Consider the following 27,569-nt stretch of genomic DNA (forward strand, 5'->3'; position numbering starts at 1 on the left):
CTTCACGTTGGAATTGGAAGGAGACACACAGCCAGCTGTGGTACTCAGCAAATATGCCCGCTTGCCATACTCATTTCTATGGCCTTACTCATGTTCCCTGTTTTCCAATGGAACAACTAATTCTGTTCCCATTCTATTGGGACCGGGGCTGTTCAACACATTCATCAGTGAGTGGGGAAAAGGAATGAACAGCTAGGTGGCAAAGTTTGCAGATGACACAAAACTACTCAAGATCATTAAGTCCAAAGCTGACTGCAAAAAGTTACAAAGGGATCTCACAAAATGAGGTTATTGGGGGGAAAGTGACAGATGAAAATCACTGTTGATAAATGCAAAGCAATGCACATTGGAAAACAATCCCAACTACACATACAAAACAATGGTCTTTATATTAGCTGTTACCACTCAAGAAAGATCTTGGAGTCATTGTGGATAGTTCTCTGAAAACTTCAGCTCAATATGCAGCGTCAGTCAAAAAAGTGAACAGAATGTTAGGGTCCATTAGGAAAGGGATAGATAATAAGAGTAAATATCATAATGCCATTATATAAACCCATGGCACTCCCGCACCTTGAATACTGCATGCAACTCTGGTCACCCTGTCTCAAAAAGGATATATTAGAAATGGAAAAAGTGGAGAGAAATGCAACAAAAAGAATCAGGGGTCTGGAACAGCTTTATATGAACAGAGATTAAAGACTGGGACTCTTCAGCTTGGAAAATTGATGACAAAGTTGGGGGATATGATAGAAGTCTATAAAATCATGACTGGTGTAGAGAAAGTGAATAAGGAAGTACTTTTGCCCCTTTACATAATACAAGAACCAGGGGTCACCCCATGAAATTAAGAGGCAGTAGGTTTTAAAAAAATATATAAGGAAGTACTTCTTCACAGAAAGCACAATCAACCTGTAGAACTCGTTGCCAGGGGATTTTGTGAAGGTCAAAAGTGTAACTGGGTTCAAAAAGAGAGTTAGATCAGTTCATGGAGGATAGGTCCATCAATGGCTATTAGCAAAGATGGTCAGAGATACAATCCCATGCTCTGGGTGTCCCTAAGCCTCTGACTGCCAGAGACTGGGGCTGTACGGCAGAGGATGGATCGCTCTACTTGCCCAGTTCTGTTCATTCCCTCTGAAGCATCTGGTGCCAGGCATTGTCAGAAGACAGGATACTGGGCTTAATGGACCATTTGTCTGACCCAGTGTGGCCTTTCTTGTGAGACAGAGGGTTTCATATATGGAAGGGAGACTGCTGTTTATTATACCAGATACCACTATGCAATGGTACCTGGTCATCCCCTCTGTTTATCTCTCCTCATTTAGAATGTTTGCTCTTTCATGCGGGGACAATTCTGCTCTCTGTCTAGTTCTGGCATGACAGGCTCTGGTCGGGACCCAGAGATGCTACTGCAGTACACAGAAGAAGATAAAATTCTGGGTTTTTTACTCCCTTGGAGTCTAGATTCAGACCCACACAATTGATTCAGAGTTTATCTACCCAGCCTATTTCAGGGTGAGTACACCACCCAGGGGAACCTCTACCACACCAACATCCACAAGAGAAGATCGCATGGCCCCACTGAAGTCAATGGGAGTTTTGCTATTGTCTTCAATGGGGCCATGATATCACTGGAGGTGTTATGTTCTTCCTAACCTTCAGGGAAGTCAGCCCTGTTTTTGTGATTTGTTGACAAATGAGTGAGAAAGCAGTTTAAACTCTGTTCAAATCACCCTAGAAGAGGAAATTAGTCCAATTAATTCCATAAGAAACTGCATCTCGTTCCCTGGAGTACAGAATATTTGTCCCGTCTTTAATGAAATAAGCCTCTGCCACCAACGCAACTTTGGCAATTTTGTCAATACATCAGTATGAGTCATTGTGGGCTGAAAAGCAGAGGCAGTGTTTGAGGACTAGACAAGCAGTAGAGTATCAATGAATATTTGCTCATCACACTGTTAATTTGTATTGGTGTATTAACTCTTCTGCATTGTTTGATTAATGGGATACAGCTGGGGAACAAAGTAACTGTTTTACCAGGGCAGCAGCTGTCTCCACTCTGAAGGTGAAGGTTTGGACGGGATGAAGTTTAACAAGCATTGTAGGTCAAGTAAAGCAAACTCTCAAGAAAGGAACTGACAACAACTCCAGGTTATTAACTATTATTAATTAGCAATGAGATAAAATCAGGTATAGGGACTTCTCAAGTTAACTTCTCATTTGAAGAATGCTACTTCTACCAACGTACATAGCCCCCCTCCACAGAACAGCCCTGCTGGATCTGCATGTCTCGTGCCTGGGTCTGAGAACAGTTCAGACCAGGGCTAAAGCAAGAGAGCCTGAGCTCTTGTCAATCTGGGCTCTTTGCATCTCATGCATCACCACCTCTAAGGTTCTGCAAGGCAAATGGGGCTCTCCCTGACACCTGTGCAGCTATCACTTGTCACCGCTGGGTTTGACAAGTATAAATGATTGAGCATAGCAAACAGGTCTACACTAGCAAGTTTCTGCGCAGTAAAGCAGCTTTTTGCACTCAAACTGAAGATGTGTACACACTGCCAAGCCACCTTGTGCACAGAAACTCCTCAGTTGCAGAACTGCAAAAAAACCCCACAAAAAACCTTGACGAGAGTCGTAAAGCTATTTGCGCAGACTCCAGCGCTCTATTGTCAGTGTAGACACTTGATTGCTTTCTGTGCTGTAACTGGCCTCCAGAGCTATCCCATAATGCCTCAAGTGACTGCTCTGCTCATTGTTTTGAACTCAGCAGCCCTGGAGACATGTGCCCCTCCCCTTTCAAAGCCCAAAGAGGGAGGTGGGGGCTGATGTCGGGGATTCCCTCTCCCCCGGCCTCAGAACTGGTTGCTTCCTGCCACTGTCTGAACTTACAAGACAGCATCTGACACACACTCTGTTCCCCAAAACACACTCTCTCTCCCCCTCTCCCTCCATACACACAAACACACACACTCCTTGTCACACACTCTTCCCCCTCTCCCCCACTTCAGTCGAAAAGAAGCTGGCAATGTAGTAGGATGCCTATGGAACAATGGGATTGGGAAACCTGCATCATGTGACATTGTGCCTGCCCCATGAGGCACTGCAAACTCTTCCCAAAGGACCCTGTGGCCAGTTGTACAGTGGGATAGCTACCACAACGCACTGCTGTCTTTGCCATTGCAAGAGCTGCTAATGTGGATGCGCTCCAGCATCACAAGGAACACAGTGTGGACATGCAACAGCAGTTTAATTCCAGCATTTTAATAAAAGTGGTATAACTTGTGGCATAGAAACTTGCCAGTGTAGACATACCCTAAGGTAAGCTGTTTGCGCTCTGGGCCGCTAGCAAGAATGAAAAGTAGGGGAAGCCTGTTTCTGTTGCTAAAATCAGTAGCTCTACTTTGAATACCCAAAGGGAACATGTCTGAGTGAGAAGGTGATTTCATGAAGTCACTTTCCAGAGCAAAATCTCATGGTAAAGGGTAAATGGAAGAGCCTGGAAAATAGGATTTCTAGCGTTTATCAGTGTTTGCTCTTCAATTAGCTAAAAATGTTCCACAGTTGGAAGTTCCCACTGGGCTGCTACAAGCTACACTGATTATTGCCATGGCTGACTCTGCGCCCCTTCCATTATACCACAGGGACCCTTGTAAAAAGTGTGACCTTCGGTTTAAAGAAGAGGAACAGAAAAGTATCTCTTTGGTCCTTATTCCACACTGCCTTGCACCTTGCACTGTCATTTTTACAGCTGGGCATGTATTGTAAAACACTACCAAGTTAGAGTGATTATATTAAACCTGGTACATGTGTTTCCCTTCAGGAAATTGAAACTGACGCACAACAGTCAGGTAGGACGACTCTGGATTTCCCTCACTCTCCTCACCATCCTGTGTGTTACTCTTCAAATTTTGCGGAATCTGCAACCTACCCAGTAAGTTCCACATATGATGGAGAATATTTCACCTTAGAACTCCCAGGAGCCAGATTGAGAACTGGAATTGGCCAAATGCTGCCAACCCCCACACATCAAAATCAAAACATGTTTTCTATTCTGTTTCAATTTTCAACCAAATTTACTTCAGTTGTGTCTGTGCCCCTGTGTGTCCCCTTCCAAGAATAGCTCAAGAATGACTCAGGAATGTTTGCTAAAATGGTGGCCCTTAACCAAATATTGCAGAGCATTTGCAGAAAATGAATCTTTTTTTGCGATCCCAAGCTTTGCTGGAAACCTGATCTTATGAGGCCCCTATCCAACCAGGGAACAGAAACATGCGATTTGAGCTGTGTGTCCAGTGGAAACTACTTGAATCTCAAATATCAGACACTTGCAACAAACCACTTATAAACAAGCTACAGACAGAGAATTTCAAATAAATTTGGGGAAATCATGATTTATGGAGGCAATTTCCAAACAAAAGAAAATTAATTGAATGATTTATTCACCCAGCTCTGCTGACGGCTTATGCATTTGGATCTACCCTCTAGCATCCTAGAGGCAGCCAGTTTCAGCTTACCAGTATTGTCATGTCCACAGTGTCCAACTCTAGCAAGTCACACTCAGTTTCTAGGAACAGCAAGATTCTTCATACCACAGCCAACTAGCAATTCCCTACTTGTCACCAGGGTACAACAGGAACCAGGCACCATAACATCTGGGTCTTCAGACTGAGCCAAGAAGGCTAGATCTAGCACGATAGTAATAGATCTGCACACTTATTTCATAGTTGTCATAGATTTCAAGGCCAAAAGGGACCCTTTGATCATAGTGTTACCTTTATAACATAGGCTGTTACATTTCACACAGTTATCCCTGTGCTGAGTGCAATCACTTGGGTTGAACTAAATCATTTGCATCCTCAGGAGATAAACTTACGTGCCACAGGCAGAGAACAGGAGAGACAAAGGAGCCACTCAAGCCCTTGGCAATCCTTAGCACTCTAGCTAATATCCAGGTTGAGGTCACCAGGAGACTTGGAAAGTTAGAGAATCTGGGGAGACTGGACTGGATTAGGTGGCCTGTTGAAGGGTTTGGCAGCTGGAATTAGACTGGCAAGCTGTGTGTTGAGGGACAGTTAGGTAAGTGGGAGCTTGTCAGCGTGCATAGGACATGTCAACAGCTGCAAGACAGGGAAAGTGATGTGTATCTGGGTTTCCCATCAGTCTGCCGGACTAAGAGAGATAGGGGTCTGGTGAGGACTAATGGGAAGATCCACTGGTAGGAAGTCAACCTGTGAAACTCCTTGCCAGAGGATGTTGTGAATGCCAAGACTGTAATAGGGTTCAAAAAAGAACTAGATAAATTCATGGACGATAAGGTCCATCAATGGCTATTAGCCAAGATGGGCAGGGATCGTGTCCCTAGCCTCTGTTTGCCAGAGGCTGGGAATGAGCGACAGGGAATGGATCACTTGATGATTACCTGTTCTGTTTATTCCCTCTGGGGCACCTGGCATTGGCCACTGTCGGAAGACAAGATACTAGTCTAGATCGATCTTTGGTCTGATCCAGTATGGCTGTTCTTATGTTCTTAAGATCACCCACGATGTTCTAAGGTGTTCTAATATTCTCCCTCTTACAGCAACTGCAGGTGTGACCAGAAACTCAAGCGACTTTCCCTCCAGCAAAGCACTGGCCGTGAGAACTTGTTCCAGCATGAGAAGGGGACAAGCTCTGGCCACCGATTTCCTGAACCTTTGGAAAGTGATGTCCCACAAAACAGGCAGAGAAAAGTCATAGCCAAGCCCAGGTCTGCTGAAAGCATTCTGCACATCACAGAACTGGGCCAGATGTTCAGCCAGAACCAGGCCAGCACCTTGGACAGCCAAGATGGGGTCTGGAAGAAGAGTCAGAGAGAAGACAGCAAGGATGTGTGGATCCTTCAGACAACCAAGTGACTGAAATCCCAGCCCCAGGTCTCTGAAAGGACACCCAAAAGGGATCATATGGATAGAACTGTGACCCCGCCTCCAAGCAGGAAGCCCATGACTAAGGCAGCAGATCCCTTCAGCAAGAAACCAGAATCTGCAGCAGAGATCATTGCCAAGGAGCAAACTTCAAGGTCACCATTTGGGAAGGTTGCAGGGTCATTCCAGAGCCAGGCAGAAGCCACAGGCTCCCCCAGCCACAGGGGGGGCAGCTCTTCCACACCTGCTACAACAGCTGCCCCAGTACCAAACTGGGTCACAAAGGCAGAGAAGCAAAATGACGCAGCATCATGGAGTATGGACAGAGAGCTGCTTCAGAGCAAAACCACAGTTCCCAGAGCTGGAGGAGATGCACTTGCCCACATCCTGCCAGCTGTCTCCAACTCTTCTCACACAGTAGCCTGCAAGCCCAAGACCCACGTGGTGTTCCTGAAGGTGCACAAGAGCGCCAGCAGCATCGTCATGAACATCCTGTTCCGCTTTGGAGAGACGCACCACCTTACCGTCGCCCTTCCCATCAATGGTGCCAGCCAGCTGGGCTACCCACACTACTTCCTGGCAGAGTCTGTGGAGGGATTCACCCTAGGCAATGCTTCAGCATTTAGCATTACGTGCCACCACACGAGGGTCCTGCAGGCACAGGTAAGGGACAGAGCTTCAAGGCATCAGAAGGGAAATGGGTGGGGAGGAAGATCAGCAGGATAGTAGTGAGATGGCCAGGACACCCCTCTCGGCTAATGAGCCGGGGTTGTCGAGAGGGAAGCTACAGTGATATTTAATTGCCCACTGCTCTTCAGCATCAGCAATGTCTCTCATCAGGCCTAACCTGGAAGCTGGAGATACTGCATCCTAGCGGTTGAGCCAGTGTCAACAAGCCTGACACCATCGTGTTGCTATAGTGGGGAATGATATGCTCAGGTGATGGACAGACTTGTCTCCTGGCATGTCCCATGGACCAGTGGCTGAGTCGGGTAGTGGTTGGGATTGTGGATGCCGTTTGGAGAAGTGTGTCCAATCCACCAGCACAGCTGGAACCAGAGCTAAGTGGGCATGAAAAGCAAACCCACCCTTTGGCCCCTAGAGATGACTCTTCCACTGCAGATCAAGGCATGCTGGCAGAGCAGTGAGGGGAGCTCCCATTGCTGCTGCCCATTTTGTACATGCTCTGTGGCTAAATAGAGAACTCCAGGCTCCAGCATTGGCCCTGGGGCCCCTTTCACAAGCACTGCACTGATCCTGGGCATCTGGGCATATCCCTATTAAACACCCATCCTACAGCCCGTAAAGCCCCTTCCAAAGTAGCCGGTGGGTAGGACTTGCTACTCTGCCCACACACTCTAACTCACCAGTGAATTCAACTGACCTGTTAACCTGACTCCCATGGAAAGGACACATGGGTATATTAGACTGGCAGAGTAGGCTTCCCTCATTCTCTTCACCCCCTTCCCCTCACCCCTCCAGGTGCAGAGAGTGATGCCAAGCTCCACCTTCTACTTCTCCATCCTACGGAACCCCATCTGCCTCATGGAGTCCTCGTTCACTACAAAGGCAGGTCCCCCTTCTCCCGTGCCCAGAGCCTGGAAGAATTTCTCAGCCAGCCAGCCAGGTTTTATAACTCCTCGGCCCCCGACAGCCACTACGCCAAGAACCTCATGGCTTTCGACTTCAGCTTCAACCACAATGGCAATTTCTCTGCCAAGCACATGCAGCTGATGCTGCAGTACATCGAAGAGGCCTTCAACCTCCTCCTCCTCTCTGAGTACTTTGACGAGTCCATGGTGCTGCTGAAGGAGGCACTGTGCTGGGACCTGGACAGTATTGAGTCCTTCCCACTCAACAGCAGGGAGGGAAGCACCAGGTCACCCCTTTCAGAGAGCACAGCAGAGAAGATAAAGAGCTGGAACAGGCTTGACTGGGCAATCTACAGACACTTCAACAGGACCTTCTGGCAGAGGATCGACTGGAGCATGGGCCGGGAGCACATGCAGCAGGAAGTCAGGGTGCTGCGGGAAAGGCGGGAGCGGCTGGCCAAGACCTGCCTTCAAGGGCGGGGGAGCGTAGGCCCCCGCGAGCTCAGGGACAAGTCACTGGCAGCGCTGCAGTATGGCAAGGCCACAATTCTAGGCTATAATCTGAAGCCAGGGCTGGACAAGGTGACAGAGCGACTGTGCCGGCACATGGTGACACCTGAGCTTCAGTACAGCAGATCCCTGTACAGGAGACAGTTCCCTGAGAAGGCCCAGCGGATCTACAGGCCAGCTCATCCACCCAGGATACGCAACGGGATAATGGGCTGAGAAAGTAAAAGCATAACGGCCTGCCCCAAACACTCGCCCCTGCTCCTGGTCTCCCCCTGAAACCTCTGTTGGTGGGCAGAACATAATGCAATTCAGGCAGCAGAACCTCATGGAGCCATACCAGAGAGGGGTCTCTATCTCCATCCATATGCCTCTTGCTGGTGAGGCAGGGGGAAGGTAAAGCCGGACCCATCTACATCAGGCTGAGGTGAAGCTGACAGGTTGCCAGCCCGGCTGCAGCTGCTTTGCAGCCTCAGAGCCATTTCAGCTAAACTGTTTAAATTCTAGTAGGTAAAAAAAAGTGTAGATCTGGAGCAGATATTATATTCTGTGGAGTTTGGGGTCACACAGGGCAGCAAGGCCTCAGGAGAGAGAAAGGTATCTTTGGCTCTGGAGCACACTCTTCGTATTAATTATTTGTATTGTAGCTCCTAGGAACCCCAGCCAGGGACCAGGGCCACCAATGTGCTTGGTGCTGTATGAACACTGCACAAAAAAGCATCAGACGAGACAACCGGTAGACACTATGATTGGTTGGACCCCACTTCTGGGATGTCATCTGATGTACTGAGCCTCTCTTTCTCAACCAACCAGGGTTCCCTCTCCCGGCTTTGCTGAATTAGGTTCTCTGGCCTTTTGCTACACACACACACAGGGAGGGCGACACCCCACTGCAGTCACAGACTGAAGTCAGCTCTGTGTGAGAGGATGCCCCCAGTGCTCACATGCACACCCCTTTTGGGAGATAAATTCAAAATATTACTGTCTTGCACTGTATAGAAAAATCTGCACAGTGCAAGCTCATAAAAATCCACCCTCTTCCTCAACATGAAGAGAGATGTGCACAACTTCTTCCCCCCCCGCCCAGTTAGAAATTACATAAACTGAGTTTTATTATAAATAAGAAATAAGCTTATTAAGTACAAAAGGTGAATGTTATGTAGTTAAAGGGATAGCAAACAGAACAAAGCAGATTACTTTAGTAAATAAACAAAAACTGCAGACTGAGCTTAACACATTAGATAGGTAGGATACAAATTAAATTCTCACCCTGAGTGATAAACAGGCTGGCAGATTCTTAAGGCACAAGTTGCCTTGGCTTTCCCAGGTTTTCTTACCTAAAGATCTTAGCCTGGGAATATCACTTGTCACACTTCAGTCTTTGTTCCTCAGGTGTTTTCAGGTGTTGTAGGGAGAGTGAGGACCACTCATGTTGTCATTGTTCTTCTTTTATATCTTCCTCCCACTTGCTGGAAAGCTTTTTTGCTATGACCTGGGTCAAACAGTTCCCATTGTGTAGAGCTATCTCTGTGGGGTTTCTGTTTCACACAGTTCTTGGGATAATCTTTATGCTTGTGTGCATTTCCTCAATAAGCCACTAACATTGTTTGGCCTCATCCACCGTAACACATTTGAAATACAGAGACATGGTCAATATTCCCAGCTTCAGATACAAAAATGATATATACATACGAATTGGATAAACACATTCATAAATCATAACCTTTCCAATGATACCATACATGAGCCATCTTGCATAAAGTATATCTTAGTTGTACCATATTCATATTCTATCTACTACTCAAGATCCATAAACCTGGAAATCCTGGGCGCCCCATCATCTCAGGCATTGGCACCCTGACAGAAGGATTGTCTGGCTATGTAGACTCCCTCCTCAGGCCCTACGCTACCACCACTCCCAGCTACCTTCGAGACACCACTGACTTCCTGAGGAAACTACAATCCATCGGTGATCTTCCTGATAACACCATCCTGGCCACTATGGATGTAGAAGCCCTCTACACCAACATTCCACACAAAGATGGACTACAAGCCGTCAAGAACACTATCCCCGATAATGTCACGGCTAACCTGGTGGCTGAACTTTGTGACTTTGTCCTTACCCGTAACTATTTTACATTTGGGGACAATGTATACCTTCAGATCAGCGGCACTGTTATGGGTACCCGCATGGCCCCACAGTATGCCAACATTTTTATGGCTGACTTAGAACAGCGCTTCCTCAGCTCTCGTCCCCTAACGCCACTACTCTACTTGCGCTATATTGATGACATCTTCATCATCTGGATCCATGGAAAAGAAGCCCTTGAGGAATTCCACCGTGATTTCAACAATTTCCACCACCATCAACCTCAGCCTGGTCCAGTCCACACAAGAGATCCACTTCCTGGACACTACAGTGCTAATAAACAATGGTCACATAAACACCACCCTATACCGGAAACCTACTGACCGCTATTCCTACCTACATGCCTCCAGCTTTCACCCTGAAAACACCACACGATCCATCGTCTACAGCCAAGCTCTGCGATACAACCGCATTTGCTCCAACCCCTCAGACAGAGACAAACACCTACAAGATCTCTATCAAGCATTCTTACAACTACAGTACCCACCTGCGGAAGTGAAGAAACAGATTGATAGAGCCAGAAAAGTTCCCAGAAGTCACCTACTACAGGACAGGCCTAACAAAGAAAATAACAGAATGCCACTAGCCATCACCTTCAGCCCCCAACTAAAACCCCTCCAACGCATTATTAAGGATCTACAACGTATCCTGAAGGATGACCCAACACTCTCACAGATCTTGGGAGACAGGCCAGTCCTTGCCTACAGACAGCCCCGCAACCTGAAGCAAATACTCACCAGCAACCACATACCACACAACAGAACCACTAACCCAGGAACTTATCCTTGCAACAAAGCCCGTTGCCAACTGTGCCCACATACCTATTCAGGGGACACCATCACAGGGCCTAATAACATCAACCACACTATCAGAGGCTCGTTCACCTGCACATCCACCAATGTGATATATGCTATCATGTGCCAGCAATGCCCCTCTGCCATGTACATTGGTCAAACTGGACAGTCTCTACGTAAAAGAATAAATGGACACAAATCAGATGTCAAGAATTATAACATTCATAAACCAGTCGGAGAACACTTCAATCTCTCTGATCACGTGTTTACAGACATGAAAGTTGCGATATTACAACAAAAAAACTTCAAATCCAGACTCCAGCGAGAAACTGTTGAATTGGAATTCATTGGCAAATTGGATACAATTAACTTAGGCTTGAATAGAGACTGGGAGTGGCTAAGTCATTATGCAAGGTAACCTATTTCCCCTTGTTTTTTCCTAGCACCCCCCCTCCCCCGGACGTTCTTGTTAAGCCCTGGATTTGTGCTGAAAATGGCCCACCTTGATTATCATACACATTGTAAGGAGAGTGGTCACTTTAGATAAGCTATTACCAGCAGGAAAGTGGGTTTGTGTGTGTGGGGGCAGGGGTGAGAAAACCTGGATTTGCGCTGGAAATGGCCCAACTTGATTAACATACACATTGTAAGGAGAGTGATCACTTTAGATAAGCTATTACCAGCAGGAGAGTGGGGTGGGAGGAGGTATTTTTTCATGCTTTGTGTGTATATAAAAAGATCTTCTACACTTTCCACAGTATGCATCCGAAGAAGTGAGCTGTAGCTCATGAAAGCTTATGCTCAAATAAATTGGTTAGTCTCTAAGGTGCCACAAGTACTCCTTTTCTTTTTGCGAATTCAGACTAACACGGCTGTTACTCTGAAACATATTATAACCATATTTCCATGAAGAATATTGGGTGTAACATCACACCTGTCCCCTTAAATTACTGCCAGAGGATTGGTCACTGACCAATGCGGAGGCAGTGTGCCCAGCTTGCTCTTTTCTACACAGGGCATCTGCTACCATATTCTCCTTCTCTTTAATGCACACAATCTCCATGTCAAATTCCTGCAGCACTAGGCTCCAACGTAGCAGTTTGGAGTTTTTGCCCTTGGTTCTGTTCAGCCATATTAAGGGTGAATGGTCTGTTAGAATCTTGAACCTCCTGTTAAAGAGGTAAGGCCTCATTTGTTTAATAGCCCACACTATGGCATAGCTCTCCTTTTCTATAACAGAGTAATTCTGTTCATTAAGGGACAGCTTCTTGCTTCCTCCCGTTTGCAGCAATAGAGCACCCAACCCAGTGTCGGATGCATCAGAGCACAATTCAAAAGTCTTATCAAAGTCAGGGCTGGCCAGCACAGGCTCTGCAGACAAGAGTGCCTTTGCCTTATCAAAACCCTTCTGGCATATCTCTGACCAAATTACCTTAGTAGGTTGATGCTTTTTTACACAAGTCCGTGATTGGGGATACAATGTTGCTGAACACTGCCCTCCCCCACCACCCACCCACCCAACCTCCTGTAATAGTTTGCCAAGCCTATGAAGGATTGGCCCTGTCTTTTAGTTTGGGGCACAGGCCACTTGACAATGGCTTCCACCTTGAGAGGGTTGGGGGTTCCACCCACCCCCCCAACCCAATGTCCTAGATAAGGGATGCTGGCCACCCCATCTTGCACTACGGCCATGTCTACACTATGAAAGTACTCCGATTTTACAGAAGTCGATTTTTGGGAACAGATTGTATAAAGTCGAGTGCATGCATCCACACTAAGCACATTAATTCGGCGGTGTGCGTCCACGGTACCGTGGCAAGCGTCGACATTGCAAGCAGGGCACTGTGGGTAGCTATCCCACAGTTCCCGCAGTCCCCGCCGCCCACTGGAATTTGGGGCTGAGCTCCTAATGCCTGATGGGGCCAAAAATTTGTCATGGGTGGTTATGGGTAAATGTCATCAGTCAACCCTCCCTCCCTCTGTGAAAGCAACAGCAGACAATCATTTTGCGCCCTTTTCCCTGGATTGCCTGAGCAGACACCATAGTATGGCACGCATGAAGCCCATTCAGCTCACCGCAGCAGTTATGACCATGGTAAACACCTCTCGCATTATTGTGCAGTTTATGCAGAATGAGCACCTGGAAAACCCGGTTAGGAGGCGACAGCAGCGCAGTGATGAGGACATGAACACAAATTTCTCTAAAACCGTGGTCCCCAGCAATTTGGAGATCAGGGTGTTACTGGGGCAGGCTCATGACATGGTATGCCGATTCTGGGCCCAGGAAACAAGCACAGAGTGGTGGGACCACATAGATTTACTTCCCAGACCAGAAAATAACTGTTGGGGATGTTGAAATGCCTAGAGTTATCCTTGGGGACCCAGCATATCCCTTAATGCCATGGCTCATGAAGTCATACACAGGAACCCTGGACAGTAGTAAGGAGCTGTTCAACTATAGGCTGAGCAAGTGCAGAATGGTGGTAGTGTGTGCATTTGGACATTTAAAGGGTCGCTGGTGCAGTTTACTGACTCGCTCTGACCTCAGCGAAACCAATATTCCCATTGTTATTGCTGCTTGCTGTGTGCTCCACAATCTCTGTGAGAGTAAGGGGGAGACATTTATGGCAAATCGCCTGGCCACTGAATATGCGCAGCCAGACACCAGGGCGGTTAGTAGAGCACAGCAGGAAGCACTGCGCATCAGAGAAGCTTTGAAAACCAGGTTCATGACTGGCCAAGGTACCATGTGACACTTCTGTTCATTTCTCCTTGATGAAAAACCGCCCCCTTGGTTGCCTCTAAATTCCCTGTAAGCCACCCGCCCTCCCCCCTTCGATCACAGCTTGCTTGCAAAGGAAATAAAGTTACTATCATTTAAAAACCATGTATTCTTTATTAGTTGATCATAAAAATAGGGAGATAACTCAAAAGGTAGCCTGGGTGGGGTGTGGAAGGAGGGTAGGAGGGAAGGAAAAGGCCACTTCAAAACTTGTTAAATGACAGCCTTCTGTTGCTTGGGCTGTCCACTGGGGTGGAGTGGTTGGGAGTCCGGATCCTCCCCACTCCCCGCATTCTTGGGCATCTGGGTGAGAAGGCTATGGAACCTGGGGAGGAGGGAGGGCGGTTAAACAGGGGCTGCAGCAGCAGTCTGTGATCCTGCTGCCGTTCATGAACCTCCACCAGACGCCGGAGCATGTCCGTTTGATCCCGCAGTCGCCCCAGCGTTGCCCCATGCCTCCTCTGATCTTTCTGCCGCCACCTCTCCTCAGGTTCATTGGCCGCTTTCCTGCACTGTGCTACTGTGTCCCTCCACACATTCTGCTGAGCTCTGTCAGTGTCGGACGACTGCATGAGCTCAGAGAACATTTCATTACGCTTGCGTTTTTTTCGCTGCCTTATCTGAGATAGCCTTTAGGACGGAGAAGGGAGGCTTGAAACATTTGCAGCTGCAGGAGGAAAAAAGGGAGTGAAGTATTTAAAAAGATACGTTTTACAGAAAAATGGCTATGCTCTTTCACGGTGAACAACACTATTCACATTACATAGCACATGTGATTTTAGTACAAGGTCGCATTTTGCATCTTATATTGAGTGCTTGCAGCTTTGGTGTTAGAGATCATACACGCAGTGCCGGGCAACAGAATTCAGCTTGCAGGTGGCCATGGTAAGCCATAGTCTTTTGGTTTCTGCAACCTTCACAACAGCAGCGCCCTCCTCTCCCATACCAAACAAAGCACGTTGAGTTGGCCATTTAGTGCTGTGATTTTCCTGTTAACATGCAGGGGCAGAAACCAAACTAACTCTCCCCCCCCCCCCGCATCCAATTCTCTGGGATGATTGCTTTACCCCTCACCCCACTGTGTGGCTGGTATCAGGGAAGATCACTGCTAGCCAAATGTGGACAGCTCAGCGCCAATGCCCTCCCCCACCTCACTCCATCCCGCCGCTTAGCTAACTGCAGGGAGGATTTCTTTACAGCCACAGGCAAACAGCCCAGTAGGAACGGCCACCTCTGAATGTCCCCTTAATTAAATTCCCCTATTTCAACCAGGTTACCATGAACGATATCACTCTCCTAATGATAACACAGAGAGATAAAGAATGGATGTTGCTTGAATGTCAGCAAACACCGGGACCATACGCTGCCAGGCTTTGTCATGCAATGATACCAGATTACTTGCTACTAGCATGGCGTGGTAAAGTGTCCTACCATGGAGGACGGAATAAGGCTCCTCTCCCCAGAAACCTTCTGCAAAGGCTTTTAGAGTACCTCCAGGACAGCTTCATGGAGATGTCCCTGGAGGATTTCGGCTCCATCCCCAGACATGTTAACAGACTTTTCCAGTAGCTGTACTGGCCATGAATGCATCCCAAGTCCTCAGGGCTACTTAATCATTAAAAAACACTTGCTTTTATAACATGTATTATATTTAAAAAAGGTACACTCACCAGAGGTCCCTTCTCGGGCTTGGTTGGGTTGGGAGGGTATTTCAGTCAGGGTGATAAAAAGATCCTGGCAGTCAGGGAGAACAGTGTGCTGTGTGCTCTCCTCAAGCTCATCATTGTCCTCCTCATCCGCAAAATCCTCAGGCATGGCGGAGAGTACCCCATCATCAGAGTCCACGGACAGGGGTGGGATAGTGGTGGCGGCCCCCCCCTAGAATTGCATGCAGCTTTGCATAGAAGCGGCATGTCTGGTGCTCTGTCCTGGAGCATCCGTCTGATTCTTTGGTTTTCTGGTTCGCTTGTCTGAGCTCCTTAAGTTTCACACGGCACTGTGTTGCGTCCCTGCTGTAGCCTCTGTCCCTGATGGCCTCGGAGATTTTTTGAAATGTTTTGGCATTTTGTCTTTTGGAACGTAGTTCTGATAGCATGGATTCCTCTCCCCATACAGTGATCAGATCCAGTACCTCCTGTTCGGTCCATGATGGAGCTCTTTGATTCTGGGACTGCATGGTCACCTGTGCTGATGAGCTCTCCTGACCAAACAGGAAATGAGATTCAAAAGTTCCCAGGGCTTTTCCTGTACACCTGGCCAGTGCATCCGAGTTCAGAGTGCTGTCCAGAGCAGTCACAGTGGTGCACTGTGGGATAGCTCCCAGAGGCCAATACCATCGAATTGCTCTAATTCAGAACAGTGATGTCGATTTCAGCATTAATCCCCTCGTCAGGGAGGAGTACATAAATCCATTTTAAGAGCCCTTTATGTCGACAAAAATGGCTTCGTTGTGTGGACAGCTGCAGGATTCATTCAATTTAAGGCTGCTAAATTCGACATAAATCTGTAGTGTAGACCAGGCCTAAGTGTGGTTTTTGTCTGTCTTTACAACTTCACATTTTGCCCTACAGATTTCTGAGAGCAGTAGAATTCCAGTAAAGATATAGCATAACTTGTAAATCCAGTTTTCCTTTCCCCTAGAGTTTCTGGAGCAAAACATCTTGTTCACAGTCCATGCAAGAAGCTGCACTGAGCTTTGTGGAAGTTCAAAGGGTGAAAATTAGTGTCAATCTACCACCTGTATTTGACATTGAAAGGTTTTGCTTTTACTTATAACTGAATGTTTGAGCCTTCTGCCGATAGCCCCCGCTTGCCAATAAGTGATGTCATTTGTAACCCAAGCAGCATCAGCAGCATCACCAATACATGTTTAGGACTTGCTTCCTACTAATCCACAATGTTCAAAGAGTTTTTTTCCAGCATCACAAGATATTTACTCAGATCAATTAACAAGTGGAACTACCTGCAATACGCTGGAAGCTGCACATCAACCATCTTTAATGGGGTTGCATTACCCTTAAAACTCCAAATAAATAGGGTTGGAGTATTTCGGCAAATGAGCAGTTGAGATTTATTTTGGGGAAAAACATTTAACTTGATGTACTCTATTACCCTTCACATTGCTATCTGGGGCATTCAATGCCTACTACAGGGCTAACACTATCCAATGGCTGGAAGTTGAAGCAAGACAAATTCAGACTGGAAATAAGGCGAACATTTTTAACAGGGACAGTAATTAACCACTGGAACAATTTACCAAGGGTCATGATGAGCTCTCCATCACTGACAATTTTTATATCAATACTGGGTGTTTCTCTAAAAGCTCTGCTCTAGGAATTATTGGAGGGCTGTTCTGAGGCCTGTGCTATACAAGAGATCAGACCAGACGATCACCACGGTCCCTTCTGGCCTTGGAATCTATTAATTTACTTGTTAAAAAGGGCTGAGATTTTTCAAAGCAGTCTGTGGGATTTAGAGACATCTTTCATTGATTTTAATGGAATATGAATCTAAATCTCAGACCGTTTTGAAAATCTCAATCTTGGGTTTAAAATACCTTGCAGGTCCCCTTTTACCCTCCCTGGAGCCAACAGGACAGGATGCAATGAAACAGACAGAATCAAGTCCTGGCAGTTCTGTGCAACTCACATTATTCACCAGTTTTTATCTCCAGCGCAAACACTCCTGGTACCCGAGTTTTCAGTGCTCGGTTAAACAAGAAGCAGCAACTATTCGCTGGGAGAGCTTGAAGGATCCTTTGAACCTCGCAGGGTCTCATTCAATCCTGCTGCTAGATCCCCTCCCTGGCACATTTCTGGCTATGTTTGAACATGCAATTGTTTTATTCAGAGATTCATAGATACTAAGGTCAGAAGGGACCATTATGATCATCTAATCCGACCTCCTGCACAACGCAGGCCACAGAATCTCACCCACTCACTCCTGTGGAAAACCTCTCACCTATGTCTGAGCTACTGAAGTCCTCAAATCATGGTTTAAAGACTTCAAGGAGCAGAGAATCCTCCAGCAAGTGACCCGTGCCCCATGTTACAGAGGAAGGCGAAAAACCTCCAGGGCCTCTTCCAATCTGCCCTGGAGGAAAATTCCTTCCCAACCCCAAATATGGAGATCAGCTAAACCTTGAGTCTATGGGCAAGATTCACCAGCCAGGAATGAATTCTCTGTAGTAACTCAGATCCCACCCCATCTAACATCCCATCACAGGCCATTGCGCCTATTTACCATGAATAGTTAAAGATCAATTAATTACCAAAAACATGTTATCCCATCATACCATCTCCTCCATAAACTTATCCAGTTTAATCTTAAAGCCAGATAGGTCTTTTGCCCCCACTGCTTCCCTTGGAAGGCTATTCCAAAACTTCACTCCTCTGATGGTTAGAAACCTTTGTCTAATTTCAAGTCTAAACTTCCCAATGACCAGTTTATATCCATTTGTTCTTGTGTCCACATTGGTACTGATCTTAAATAATTCCTCTCCCTCTCTGGTATTTATCCCTCTGATATATTTATAGAGAGCAAACATATCTCGTCTAAACCTTTTTTTAGTTAGGCTAAACAAGCCAAAAAAAACCAGGAACTATGTTAGCAATTCTCCAATCATACAGTACAACCCCTGAGTTTACAGATTCATTAAAAATTCTTGCTAATGAGCTTGCAATTTCGGGTGCCAATTCCTTTAATATTCTTGGATGAAGATTATCTGGGCCCCCTGATTTAGTCCCATTAAGCTGTTTGAGTTTTGCTTCTACTTCAGATATGGTAATATCTACCTCCATAACCTCATTCCCATTTGTCATGCTACCATTATCCCTAAGATCCTCATTAAAGACTGAGGCAAAGTATTTGTTTAGATATTTAGATCACATAGACCTGCCTTTTCCTGGTGACGGTGCTATTCTCCAGTCTATCCCCTGTTCCCGCTGGCTGCAAGTTCTTTCCATTCCTATTCTCCCTTTTAATCCTCTTCAACCCAACCTGTATCCTCCTGAGGCTCATATTTGGTGTAGTCTCCATTGACTCTTCCCCTTTTCCTATAGGACTAACCGCTCTTCTCCTCTTCCTTGCCCTTCCACCTTCAGTGACTACCTGCTGAGCCCCTTCTTCATTTTCCAACTCTGCAAACCTGTTCTTAAGCTCTATTTCTCCTTCACTAGCCTATCTTTTCCTCTACCTGGTTCTTTTAGTCACATGCTTCCACTGACCACTTTCCTCACCCAGCAGTCTCCCCTCAGAATTCCTCAGTCCTGCTTCCATCTGCAAGTCTGAGCTTTTCCCTTCAGATACTTCATGTCTTTGCTCCATAATCTGCTCGAACCCCTTTCTAAACTCAACCAGACTTTCCACCTGCATCTCCAAACCTCCGATTTTTTCCTCCATCAGCTCTATCAGACGGCATTTCATGCAGAGAAAACTCTTACCAGGTACCCCCTCCAGGATCATGTACATACCACAGCTTCCACATCCAGTCATCTTCATTGTGTCTTCCACTACATGGGTCACTCCCACTGCTGCCTCTGTCACAGCCTTCCCACCTAAATCCTGTTAATTTTCTCCTCCAACAGAGCTCCCACTGAAACTCCCCTGTTTACAGCTCTCTTTGCTAGCTCCTGTGCCGCTGCAGCTGTCTGTTATTATTTGTGCTCCAGGAGCACATAGGAGTCCAGCCAGGGACCAGTCCCCTCACTGCGATTTTACCAAACCAGCTCTTAGTACCAGGTAGAAAAAGGGGCTGATGGTAAACCACGGTTTTGCCCTTAAAATGCCTGAGCCCTTAAAATGTCTCCTGAGCCCTTAAAATGCCCAGTTAATTCTTAACTCTGCACCCTTGAAGGACTCACCCCAGTATCTGCACTTCTAGCAGAGAACTGGCCAAGCCACACTCTTGTAGCTCAGTGCAATGCTCAAATTGGGTCCAGGGAGCACTGTTGAGCAGCACGTGGTGTTCCTTCTACAGCCCTTCCAAGCCCTGCTGTCCAGCTGGGTCTTGGGTCTTGGATTGGTCACATGAGGTGGCCCTGTTTACAGCTTAGACGCTCGTCTTGACCATTTATCACAGAACAATCACATGTGCTGGAGGGATGCTGCCAGGGGTGAAAGTAACTTAAAGGACTTACCGGTACGCCAGAGTCCTGAGTGGGGGTGTGGTCTCAACTGGAAGAGACGATTTAAAGGCCCCCGGGGCTCTGGCTGGGAGCCCTGGGGCCTTTAAATCACCCCGGAGCTACCAGCTGCAGAGGCGGCTAGGAGCCCTGGGGCTCAGCGGTGAATTAAAGGGCCCGGGACTCCAGCCGCTGCAGAGCTCCAGGCATTTGAAATCCCTGCTGAAGCCCCGCTGCCAGAGCTCTGGTGGTGCTTTAAAGGGTCCAGGGCTCCCTGCAGTGGCAGGAGCACCGGGCCCTTTAAATCATCTCCGGGAAGCCGGTCCGGTCCGGCATGGCATACTGGCTTTTGCCGGTAAGCTTTATCAGACCGAACCTGCTTACTTTCACCTCTGGATGCTGCACATGTAAACCCAGCCCATGCTACACAATCATTGTTTCATGACCCCCAGAGAAGAGAATCACCTTGCACACTGCAGGAGTTGATAAAACCATTTGGAATTCACAAGTGAGACAACAGTTTTGTCCTCAGTTTGTGCATTTGAGAGTTCTTGGCTCTGCACAATATTAGGGACTCTCCCATGAAGGGGCAGGTATTGCATAACAATTGGGGAGCTTGATCACAGGGCCCTCAGATCATAGAACCTCATCATTTCCCTTGTCCCCTTCTGGGTTCCGCGTGCAGCTGGCAAGGCTGGGCACAAGAGCTCAAAGTCAGCGTGCTGAATGAACCGGAGTGGGGGCCTCATTTGGGAACAAGACCTAGTGGAGCCTCAGATTAGTCTGTATAACTTCCCTGGCATACAGCACAGCAATAGAGGAGCATGACTGGCTCATATGTATTGCAAACCCACTCTGTTCCCTAGCACAGCACAGCTGCAGGGCCATCCCGGCGCCCTTGAGCAGGACCCAGCACTCACTCTGCCAGCCAGTCAGTGCAGTCAGCAGATGGCTGGATTTACAGATAGGCTCTTAAGGCACATGAAAATAATAGTTTCATTAACAAGGCCCCTCCCCTCTCCTGCTGGGTAACAATCTCTGGGGTGCTAATCAGTGGCCAGACTTTGCCAGCTTTGTTTCTCAGCTCCACAATCAGGAGAAACCATAACTGAGAAAAACAGCAAGTTCAGTCATCTCCAGAGCACACCGAGCTTCTCCAGGGCTGGGGCTGCTCATGGTCCACCTGATCCTGTAACACAGGGTGTGGGAGTGGGTGTGGGTGTCTCCTCTGTGGTGAATTTCCCCCTTAGAGTACAACCCGTTATCTAGGGGCAGCAATTACAGCCGACTTTCCTGCTCCGCTTGTATCACTGTTGGCAAAGGAGAAACAGACAGCCCCTGTGGGGCTGGGCTAAGCCTGGGGACTGGATTCACCATCAAGGCTGGAGTGAAGCAGGAAAAACTTTGACACCCGAGCCCCTCTAGGACAGAGGGGCCAGTTGTGAAACGGTGCAGGACACTTTGGAATGGGCTGTTTCACTGAGCAGTCACTGCTTTGCCTTTCTATTTTTAAAAGGACAGTGCATGGATGTTCCAGGGGAAGAAATTAATGTGCCACTAGAGACAGATGCCTAGTGGGGACTTGCTCCACTATCTGGAGGTAACATTTGTATTCAATGGCAGTGACATGACAGGGTTTGAGCCAGAGAGTGGACAGACACGTGTGGGCGCAGCCCTGAGACCCTGCAACAGCAACAGCCCTTCTGGTGGGGAGCGAGATGGGTGGATGCCTGGCTGCACTGAGGGAGCAGAACAGTGGTGGTGATTTCGTTCCACCTGGGGAGACGGGCTGGGGAAGGTCAGGAAGGAGGGGTGTGCACTGGATGGAAGGCACGTGCCCTTTAGGTCGTGCTTATGGCACAGTATTGGAGCCTGTGATCTGACCAGCAGCAGAGTGGTGTGGTGTGCATGGTAGCTGGCGACGTTCTCTGGGAGCTTTCACAGCCAGATCTCCACAGGCCAGCACTGAGGGATTGCGCTCATGTGGCCAAAACAGCTGGTACACTTACACAGTGGCATGAAAAGCCGGGGGTCCCCCCAGCGAGCGCTTGCTCACACATCACAGAGCTGGCCAGGTGTCTTCAGTCCCAGTTCCTGTCACTCTGGCCATGGGAGGAGCCCAATGGAAGGGAGAGATGGGCAGTGGCTAGGGGACCCTCTCACACCCTTCACTCAGCTCTGGGGCTTGGTTCACAGCTGCGGCTGCCCTTTCCATTGTCTTCTGTCTTTTTGAGCCCAGGCACAGCCTTCCCCTTGGGGGTCCGGTATTTGCTCTTCGGGCTGTAAAGAAGGTTCTTCTGGAAGAGCCTTGGGATCATCCCCTGGTACAAGAGAAGGGATGCAAGCATCCCTGAAAGCAGAAACAGGGGGATTAGGCCGTGTCATTTACCATCTCCCTGTCCCATCCTTTGACACACACCACACAACCTCTCCTCGGGCCAGATGGCACCTGCCCCAACTGGACCAAAAGCCGCTGGAGTCCCTGCTACTAGCACATGGTACTGTCAAAAGCCAGAACAGCAAGAGGATTTAACAGAGAAGTGTTTCACCTGCAAAAGCGGGGCTGGGATTGGTCCAGGTCACAAAAGAATGGCCTAAGTGAATCAGTTTTCTTTGGAAGCAGCCGTCTGGTGCTGCAGAATATAAGCTTCATTTCACAAATTACAAATCTGGGGCTTATGGCTGTGAGGATAACCTTCAAATTACAGACTGAGTGAAATTGCCACAGCATGGTCTTCCTTCCATGACAGCCTGCAACAATATAGCTCCACGAGATGTGATCACCACCATGTCTTTAACCCTGTCATCTCTCCCACCCCTCTCAGTCCCATCTGCCTCATGCTTTGCAAAGTGCCCCCCCTACCCTGGCCAGTGTTTGGCAAATGACATTTAATGCAGCTCACTTTTGGTGTGGCAGAGTTCCAGCCTGGCTGATGGGGAAGAGGGGTGCTGGGAAGGGCAAGGAGCATCTGGCTCCAATGGCAAGACTAGCCTCCCCCCATAATAAATAAGAACACAAGGAGTTGCCACATACCAGCCGGAGTTCCCAATTTCTATGCTCAATACTTGTCCCTTTCATGCAGGTTCACTAACATGGCAGACATGCTAGGGAGGCTCCACCCCAGCCACATCCTCTGCCCCACTCTCTAGGTTGTGGTCCAGCATGGCCAGTCAGCAATACCTCCTGCACCTACTCGTACCCTGAACATAGCTCACCTGTGAGGGGTCCCAGCCAGTAGACCTGGATGTATTCTTGCAGGATGTTCCCAGAGCAGTGAAAAGTAACCATGGAGGCCAGGGTGGGGTTGAAAAAGGCCCCTGTGAAAGGCCCAGCTGTGAAAGAAGAAAACAAATAGTGTAATGAGTCTCACGTGTTTGACATGGATTTGAACAAATGGGCATTGGGCAACAGGCAGGATTTGAGAAGTTCTACTGCCAGAACTTTGTGTTTGAACTTTCTGAAAAAGCAGAGTCAAGTCACCTTGAACATCCTTAACTCAGCCCAACGTGCCTGCCTCCATGTCAAATAGATACACACCCCGCTTCCTAGCTGCACAATGTCCAACCTCTGAAACCGACACAGTTCAAACCACAAACCCTACTAGCACCGGACAGCCTGACCCTCATGTCCACTGTGGCTAATGCGGCAGAGTATACATTACCTAACTGCAAGGGTAAACAGCATACAAGATATCTGCAAGGAAAGCTGATGAGTGAGAAGCAAAGGGTTAAACTGGCTGTAAAACATCACCGCCTAGCAGTGGAAGGTGAAATGACTTGTCAAGGAGCTAGAACTAAAGACGATCTCTGGAGGAGACCCCACTGCCAGAGATGAGCGGGTGGGTAACGTGCAGGTTCACATGCTGAGTACATGCAGCGCAGCAGGGCTGAGTGAGCGAAATTGTTAAGAGGTGACTTGGTCACAGTCTACAAGAACCTATGTGGGGAAGAGATTTCTGACAGGAGACAGACAGCTTTTCAGTCAATAAGAAAAAGGCAAAACAAGGGCCAGTGCTGGGAAGCTGAAACTAGACAAATTCAGAATAGAAATACAGGGTTTAAAAAAAAAAAAACATTGAAGGTAAATAACGACTGGAACTGACTTGTTTAGAGGCACGGTAGATTCTCCATGACTTGAAATGTTTAAAATCAAGACCCGGATATTTTTCTACATTGGTTAGGCACAGAAATCCCTGAGTGAAATCCTTTGGCTTGTATTACACAGGGGGTCTGGCTAGATGGTCATAATGGGCCCTTCTACCAATGAACTACCAATCCTGGAGATGTATGGTGCATAGGCAGTGCTTAATTTGTGCTGGGACTTGCCAGGGCTGAGCCCTGGCACCTCTGGGCCTGGCAGTTCAGAGCCCCGGCAGCACCACTGGGCTTGGCCCATCTGTTATGAAAGTAAAACGAATTGCTTGAGCCCCACCCCCTCTTTCATTACATATTAAACGTTGTGTCTAGGTGTCTAACTACCAAGATCTTGGGAGGAGAGTGGGTGGTCATACAAAGGTGGGGTTAAGATTGTTTTGTGGGGGGAGGTGAGGAGTGGAGAAGAGAGGTGACCTTAACTGTGCATTGCTGAGCTTCCTGATATTTATTTTTGGAGCGTAAGCTTCCCTTTGAATTTTTCTGGCTTCGAGGCACGTGTGTTGGTAACTCTTCCCCTTTGGTTTATGGATCTAGAATTACAACCTTATCTCCATATTAGCAGCTGGGTCTGGGAACTGCCTTTGGTTCTGAGCTATTCTCCCATCCCCTGAGCAGTAGGTCAGCAACCCCCTGATGTATTGCACTGATTTGAAAGCTCAGTGCTGGTCGGGAGCTTGACAGTCCCATGTGGGCCAGTCCTCCAGCTGTCTCCTTTTGACCAGCCAGAAACTCCACCGAACTGCACCCTAGCTTGGCTCCCTCCCACTAAGCCCCTTTCCCCCGTGACAAACACATCCTTCTGTGTCCTGGGCTGGGGGTCTCCAGGCTTCACAGAAGGCAGCAAAGCTCAGTGTGCAAAATGGTATTGTGCTTTGGGTCCTAGCTTGGGATGTAGGTTCAAGTCCCTGCTTCATCACAGACTCCGTTTGACTCAGGCAAGTCGCTCAGTCTCTCCGCTCCCATCTGTACAATGGGGATAACAGCACTCACACGCCATGCGGGGGGCTGGCTGATGCGCTCGGATATTACTGTAAGGGAGGGCCATACAAGAGCCACAGGTAGGAACATTTGTCCTCTATTCAGTGCTGCACTCTGTTCCCCTAGCATGCAGGGGGCTCCAAATATGTAGTGGATGTACCAAGTTCATGGGAAGCCCCATCTTGAGTAAAGACTGCCAGCTGTACCTGCTCGGATGCTGATTTTAGAAACATGAGTAGAGTTGAATCCAAACTAGCACTGGCTGTGAGCTAACCACTACGTAGCTGTAGGTCCCTGGAGCTGAAAAGCCAATGCATTAGCTCCCCGAGTTTCATCCATGCTCCTTTCTTGTATTTACACCAAGGTGTTACGGGGGGAAAGCTCCTCACCTGTGTAAGCCAGGGTTGTCACAGTCGCTGCCAGGATGGGCGCTCTGTACCGAGGGACATTGTGCTGGAACTTGAGAGCCACCAAATGGAAAACGAGAGAGCAGATGCCTTCCACAAAGATGCCATGGTACAAAGAGGTATGGATAGAGGAATTGCAATCCAGGGCCATTAGATTCTGGATGAGGTGGAAGTCAGTCAGCTCCCAGGACCAGTAGTGTGTGGTGAGAATCCCAGCTGCCTCCATTCCCACAAACTGGACCAGAAGTTTGACAGCAGTAACCACAAAGGAGGAATCCATGACCAGGAATTCTTGGAGAGAGACAGTGGGGTTAGCAGAAGCTCCATCAAAAGACACACCATGAATCAAGTAGAGAATGAAGTGGAGGGTCAGAATCACATCTGGGCCAAAGCCACCACCCCAGGGACCAATATCCATCAGCATCCTCAGCTCAAGGCAGCAAGCACACAACTGTAATGAGCTGACCAGTTCTCTGACAAGATCATGGTACACTCCAAGAGGCAGAAGTCTCTTGGAAACCTGCCTGACCACCTCACAAATAGCCACAACTGAGAGAAAGAAGGCAATGGAAACATTCAAACCCGCCATAACAAGCCCAACAGAGATGGCAAAGCATGAGTGTCACCGTCCAAAGAACAGATCAACCTTTTCTTCCTCTTCTTTATAAAGGCACTTTTAAGCCAACGTGGCACAGCCTGACAGGCCCCCAGTCAGCAGGGTCAAGGGAGTCTTTGGGAAAATCCACACGTGTGGCTACGCAAAGCTTTTAAGGAGCAGACAGTGAGATTCTCCTACCTACAGTATCAGCTGCAGCCAGTGTTGTTAATGCTTGCTGCTCTCTGCTACCCCCACCAGCCTGCCTGTCTCTGTGCCTTCACCCCTAATCAGAAGGGAGACAACCACAGACCCCATGTGACTCACATATCCTCTCCCCTCCTTCTGCTTTAACCATCAGCACTTGCTGCAATTAGAGAACCAACGACCTGCAGCCTGGGGTTTGTTCAGAACTTGTCTTCAAAGTTACGCTGCTGGTTTGTTTTACAACTGGATCTAGCAAGTGGGTCCAGCAGCTCTCACCCCATGGCAGTAAATCTGGGAAAGCCCAGCTCCTGCCCCAGGGTTATTATTTGCGAGGCTTTGTTATGAGCCTTTGGCTGCTTTGTTCTGGCCCAGCAGGTCATTCACTGCATAGATTTGCAAACTGGAGCAGAAAGCAGCACTTATGTCGTCTTTGCTTTGGGTGGGCAGAATATTTGGGCAGCTTCTCTCTTTGTTTCAGTGTTTGGGATTGGTTATTGCACAGCATCTTAATGGTTTTTAGATAGTTAGGAGCAGGGAGCTCACGGTGAAAGCCCTGCGCAGTTAACGAGGTGGTGATGAAATGCAAAGGCAGCACAGAGCTTGGGTATTTGTAGGGAAGGACAACAGATGGAAATCTCTTTGCATACCCAGGCCAGGGAAGGCTAACTACATGGAATCCTGAAGAGTCTCATCACTGCATTCCTTTTAGGTCTCCTCCCTCCTCAGCTTCTAAAATACAACTGTATCCTCCTTGAGAAGTGAAAGGCTCTCCTCTGAGAACCAATGTTCCATGTTGATCAGGTGCCAGGACACACTAAAGTTCAGGTTTGTCTTTCATTGCCCTCTTGCCCCAGGAAGACAAAGCATACCCTAGGAAGCAGCATAGAGTCCTTATTGCATGCTGGATACAACAGAAAGAGGATGGAGGGAACTGAGACACCAACAAGGAAAAGGAAAACCAGAGCAAAGATGATTTAGGCCTGGTCTACAGTAGGCTTTTATATTGGTATAGCTACCTCTCTCAGGGGTGTGAAAAATCCACATCTGAGAGATGTAACTACATTGATCTAACCCCGATGCAGACAGCACTTGGTTGATGGAAGAATTCTTCTGTCGAATCCACCTTGGGAAGGTGAATTACCTACACCGACAGCATAGGTAGCATCTACATTGAAGCGCTACAGCGGCTGTAGCATTTTCCCCGCAGTGATCCATGGGTAGGAGACAAGCTCAAAGACAAGTTCCCAGCTCATTCTCCCAAATGTGATAGATTTATTTGATCCCTGTCTCTAGAGGAGCAGTGGAATGGATATGCTTAGCTATGCACTCCACCACCATGTCCTGAACCCCCTGAAACCAAACTCCACACACACTGGTC

General features: G+C 47.9%; 2 protein-coding genes and 1 pseudogene across 2 annotated transcripts; 1 reads left to right on the forward strand and 2 right to left on the reverse strand.

Annotated features, from left to right (window-relative positions):
• Positions 1 to 6,221: 6,221 nt before the first annotated feature.
• Positions 6,222 to 8,221, forward strand: LOC144269737 (galactose-3-O-sulfotransferase 2-like). The gene is given in 3 exon segments (XM_077825535.1): positions 6,222 to 6,566; positions 7,386 to 7,470; positions 7,473 to 8,221. Coding segments are annotated over 3 exon segments (1,179 nt in total).
• Positions 8,222 to 13,930: 5,709 nt separating this feature from the next.
• On the reverse strand, positions 13,931 to 15,903 carry LOC144270113 (uncharacterized; annotated as a pseudogene).
• Positions 15,904 to 22,017: 6,114 nt separating this feature from the next.
• Positions 22,018 to 25,978, reverse strand: AQP12A (aquaporin 12A). Its single transcript, XM_077825537.1, has 4 exons — positions 25,856 to 25,978; positions 25,372 to 25,819; positions 23,066 to 23,182; positions 22,018 to 22,199 (listed from the first exon to the last, which is right to left on the reverse strand). Exons 1-4 carry the CDS (start codon positions 25,976 to 25,978, stop codon positions 22,018 to 22,020), a joined length of 870 nt encoding a protein of 289 aa, XP_077681663.1.
• Positions 25,979 to 27,569: the final 1,591 nt, after the last annotated feature.

The sequence above is a fragment of the Eretmochelys imbricata genome, chromosome 9 (assembly GCF_965152235.1).
Source record: "Eretmochelys imbricata isolate rEreImb1 chromosome 9, rEreImb1.hap1, whole genome shotgun sequence".
Classification (NCBI taxonomy): Eukaryota; Metazoa; Chordata; order Testudines; family Cheloniidae; genus Eretmochelys; species Eretmochelys imbricata.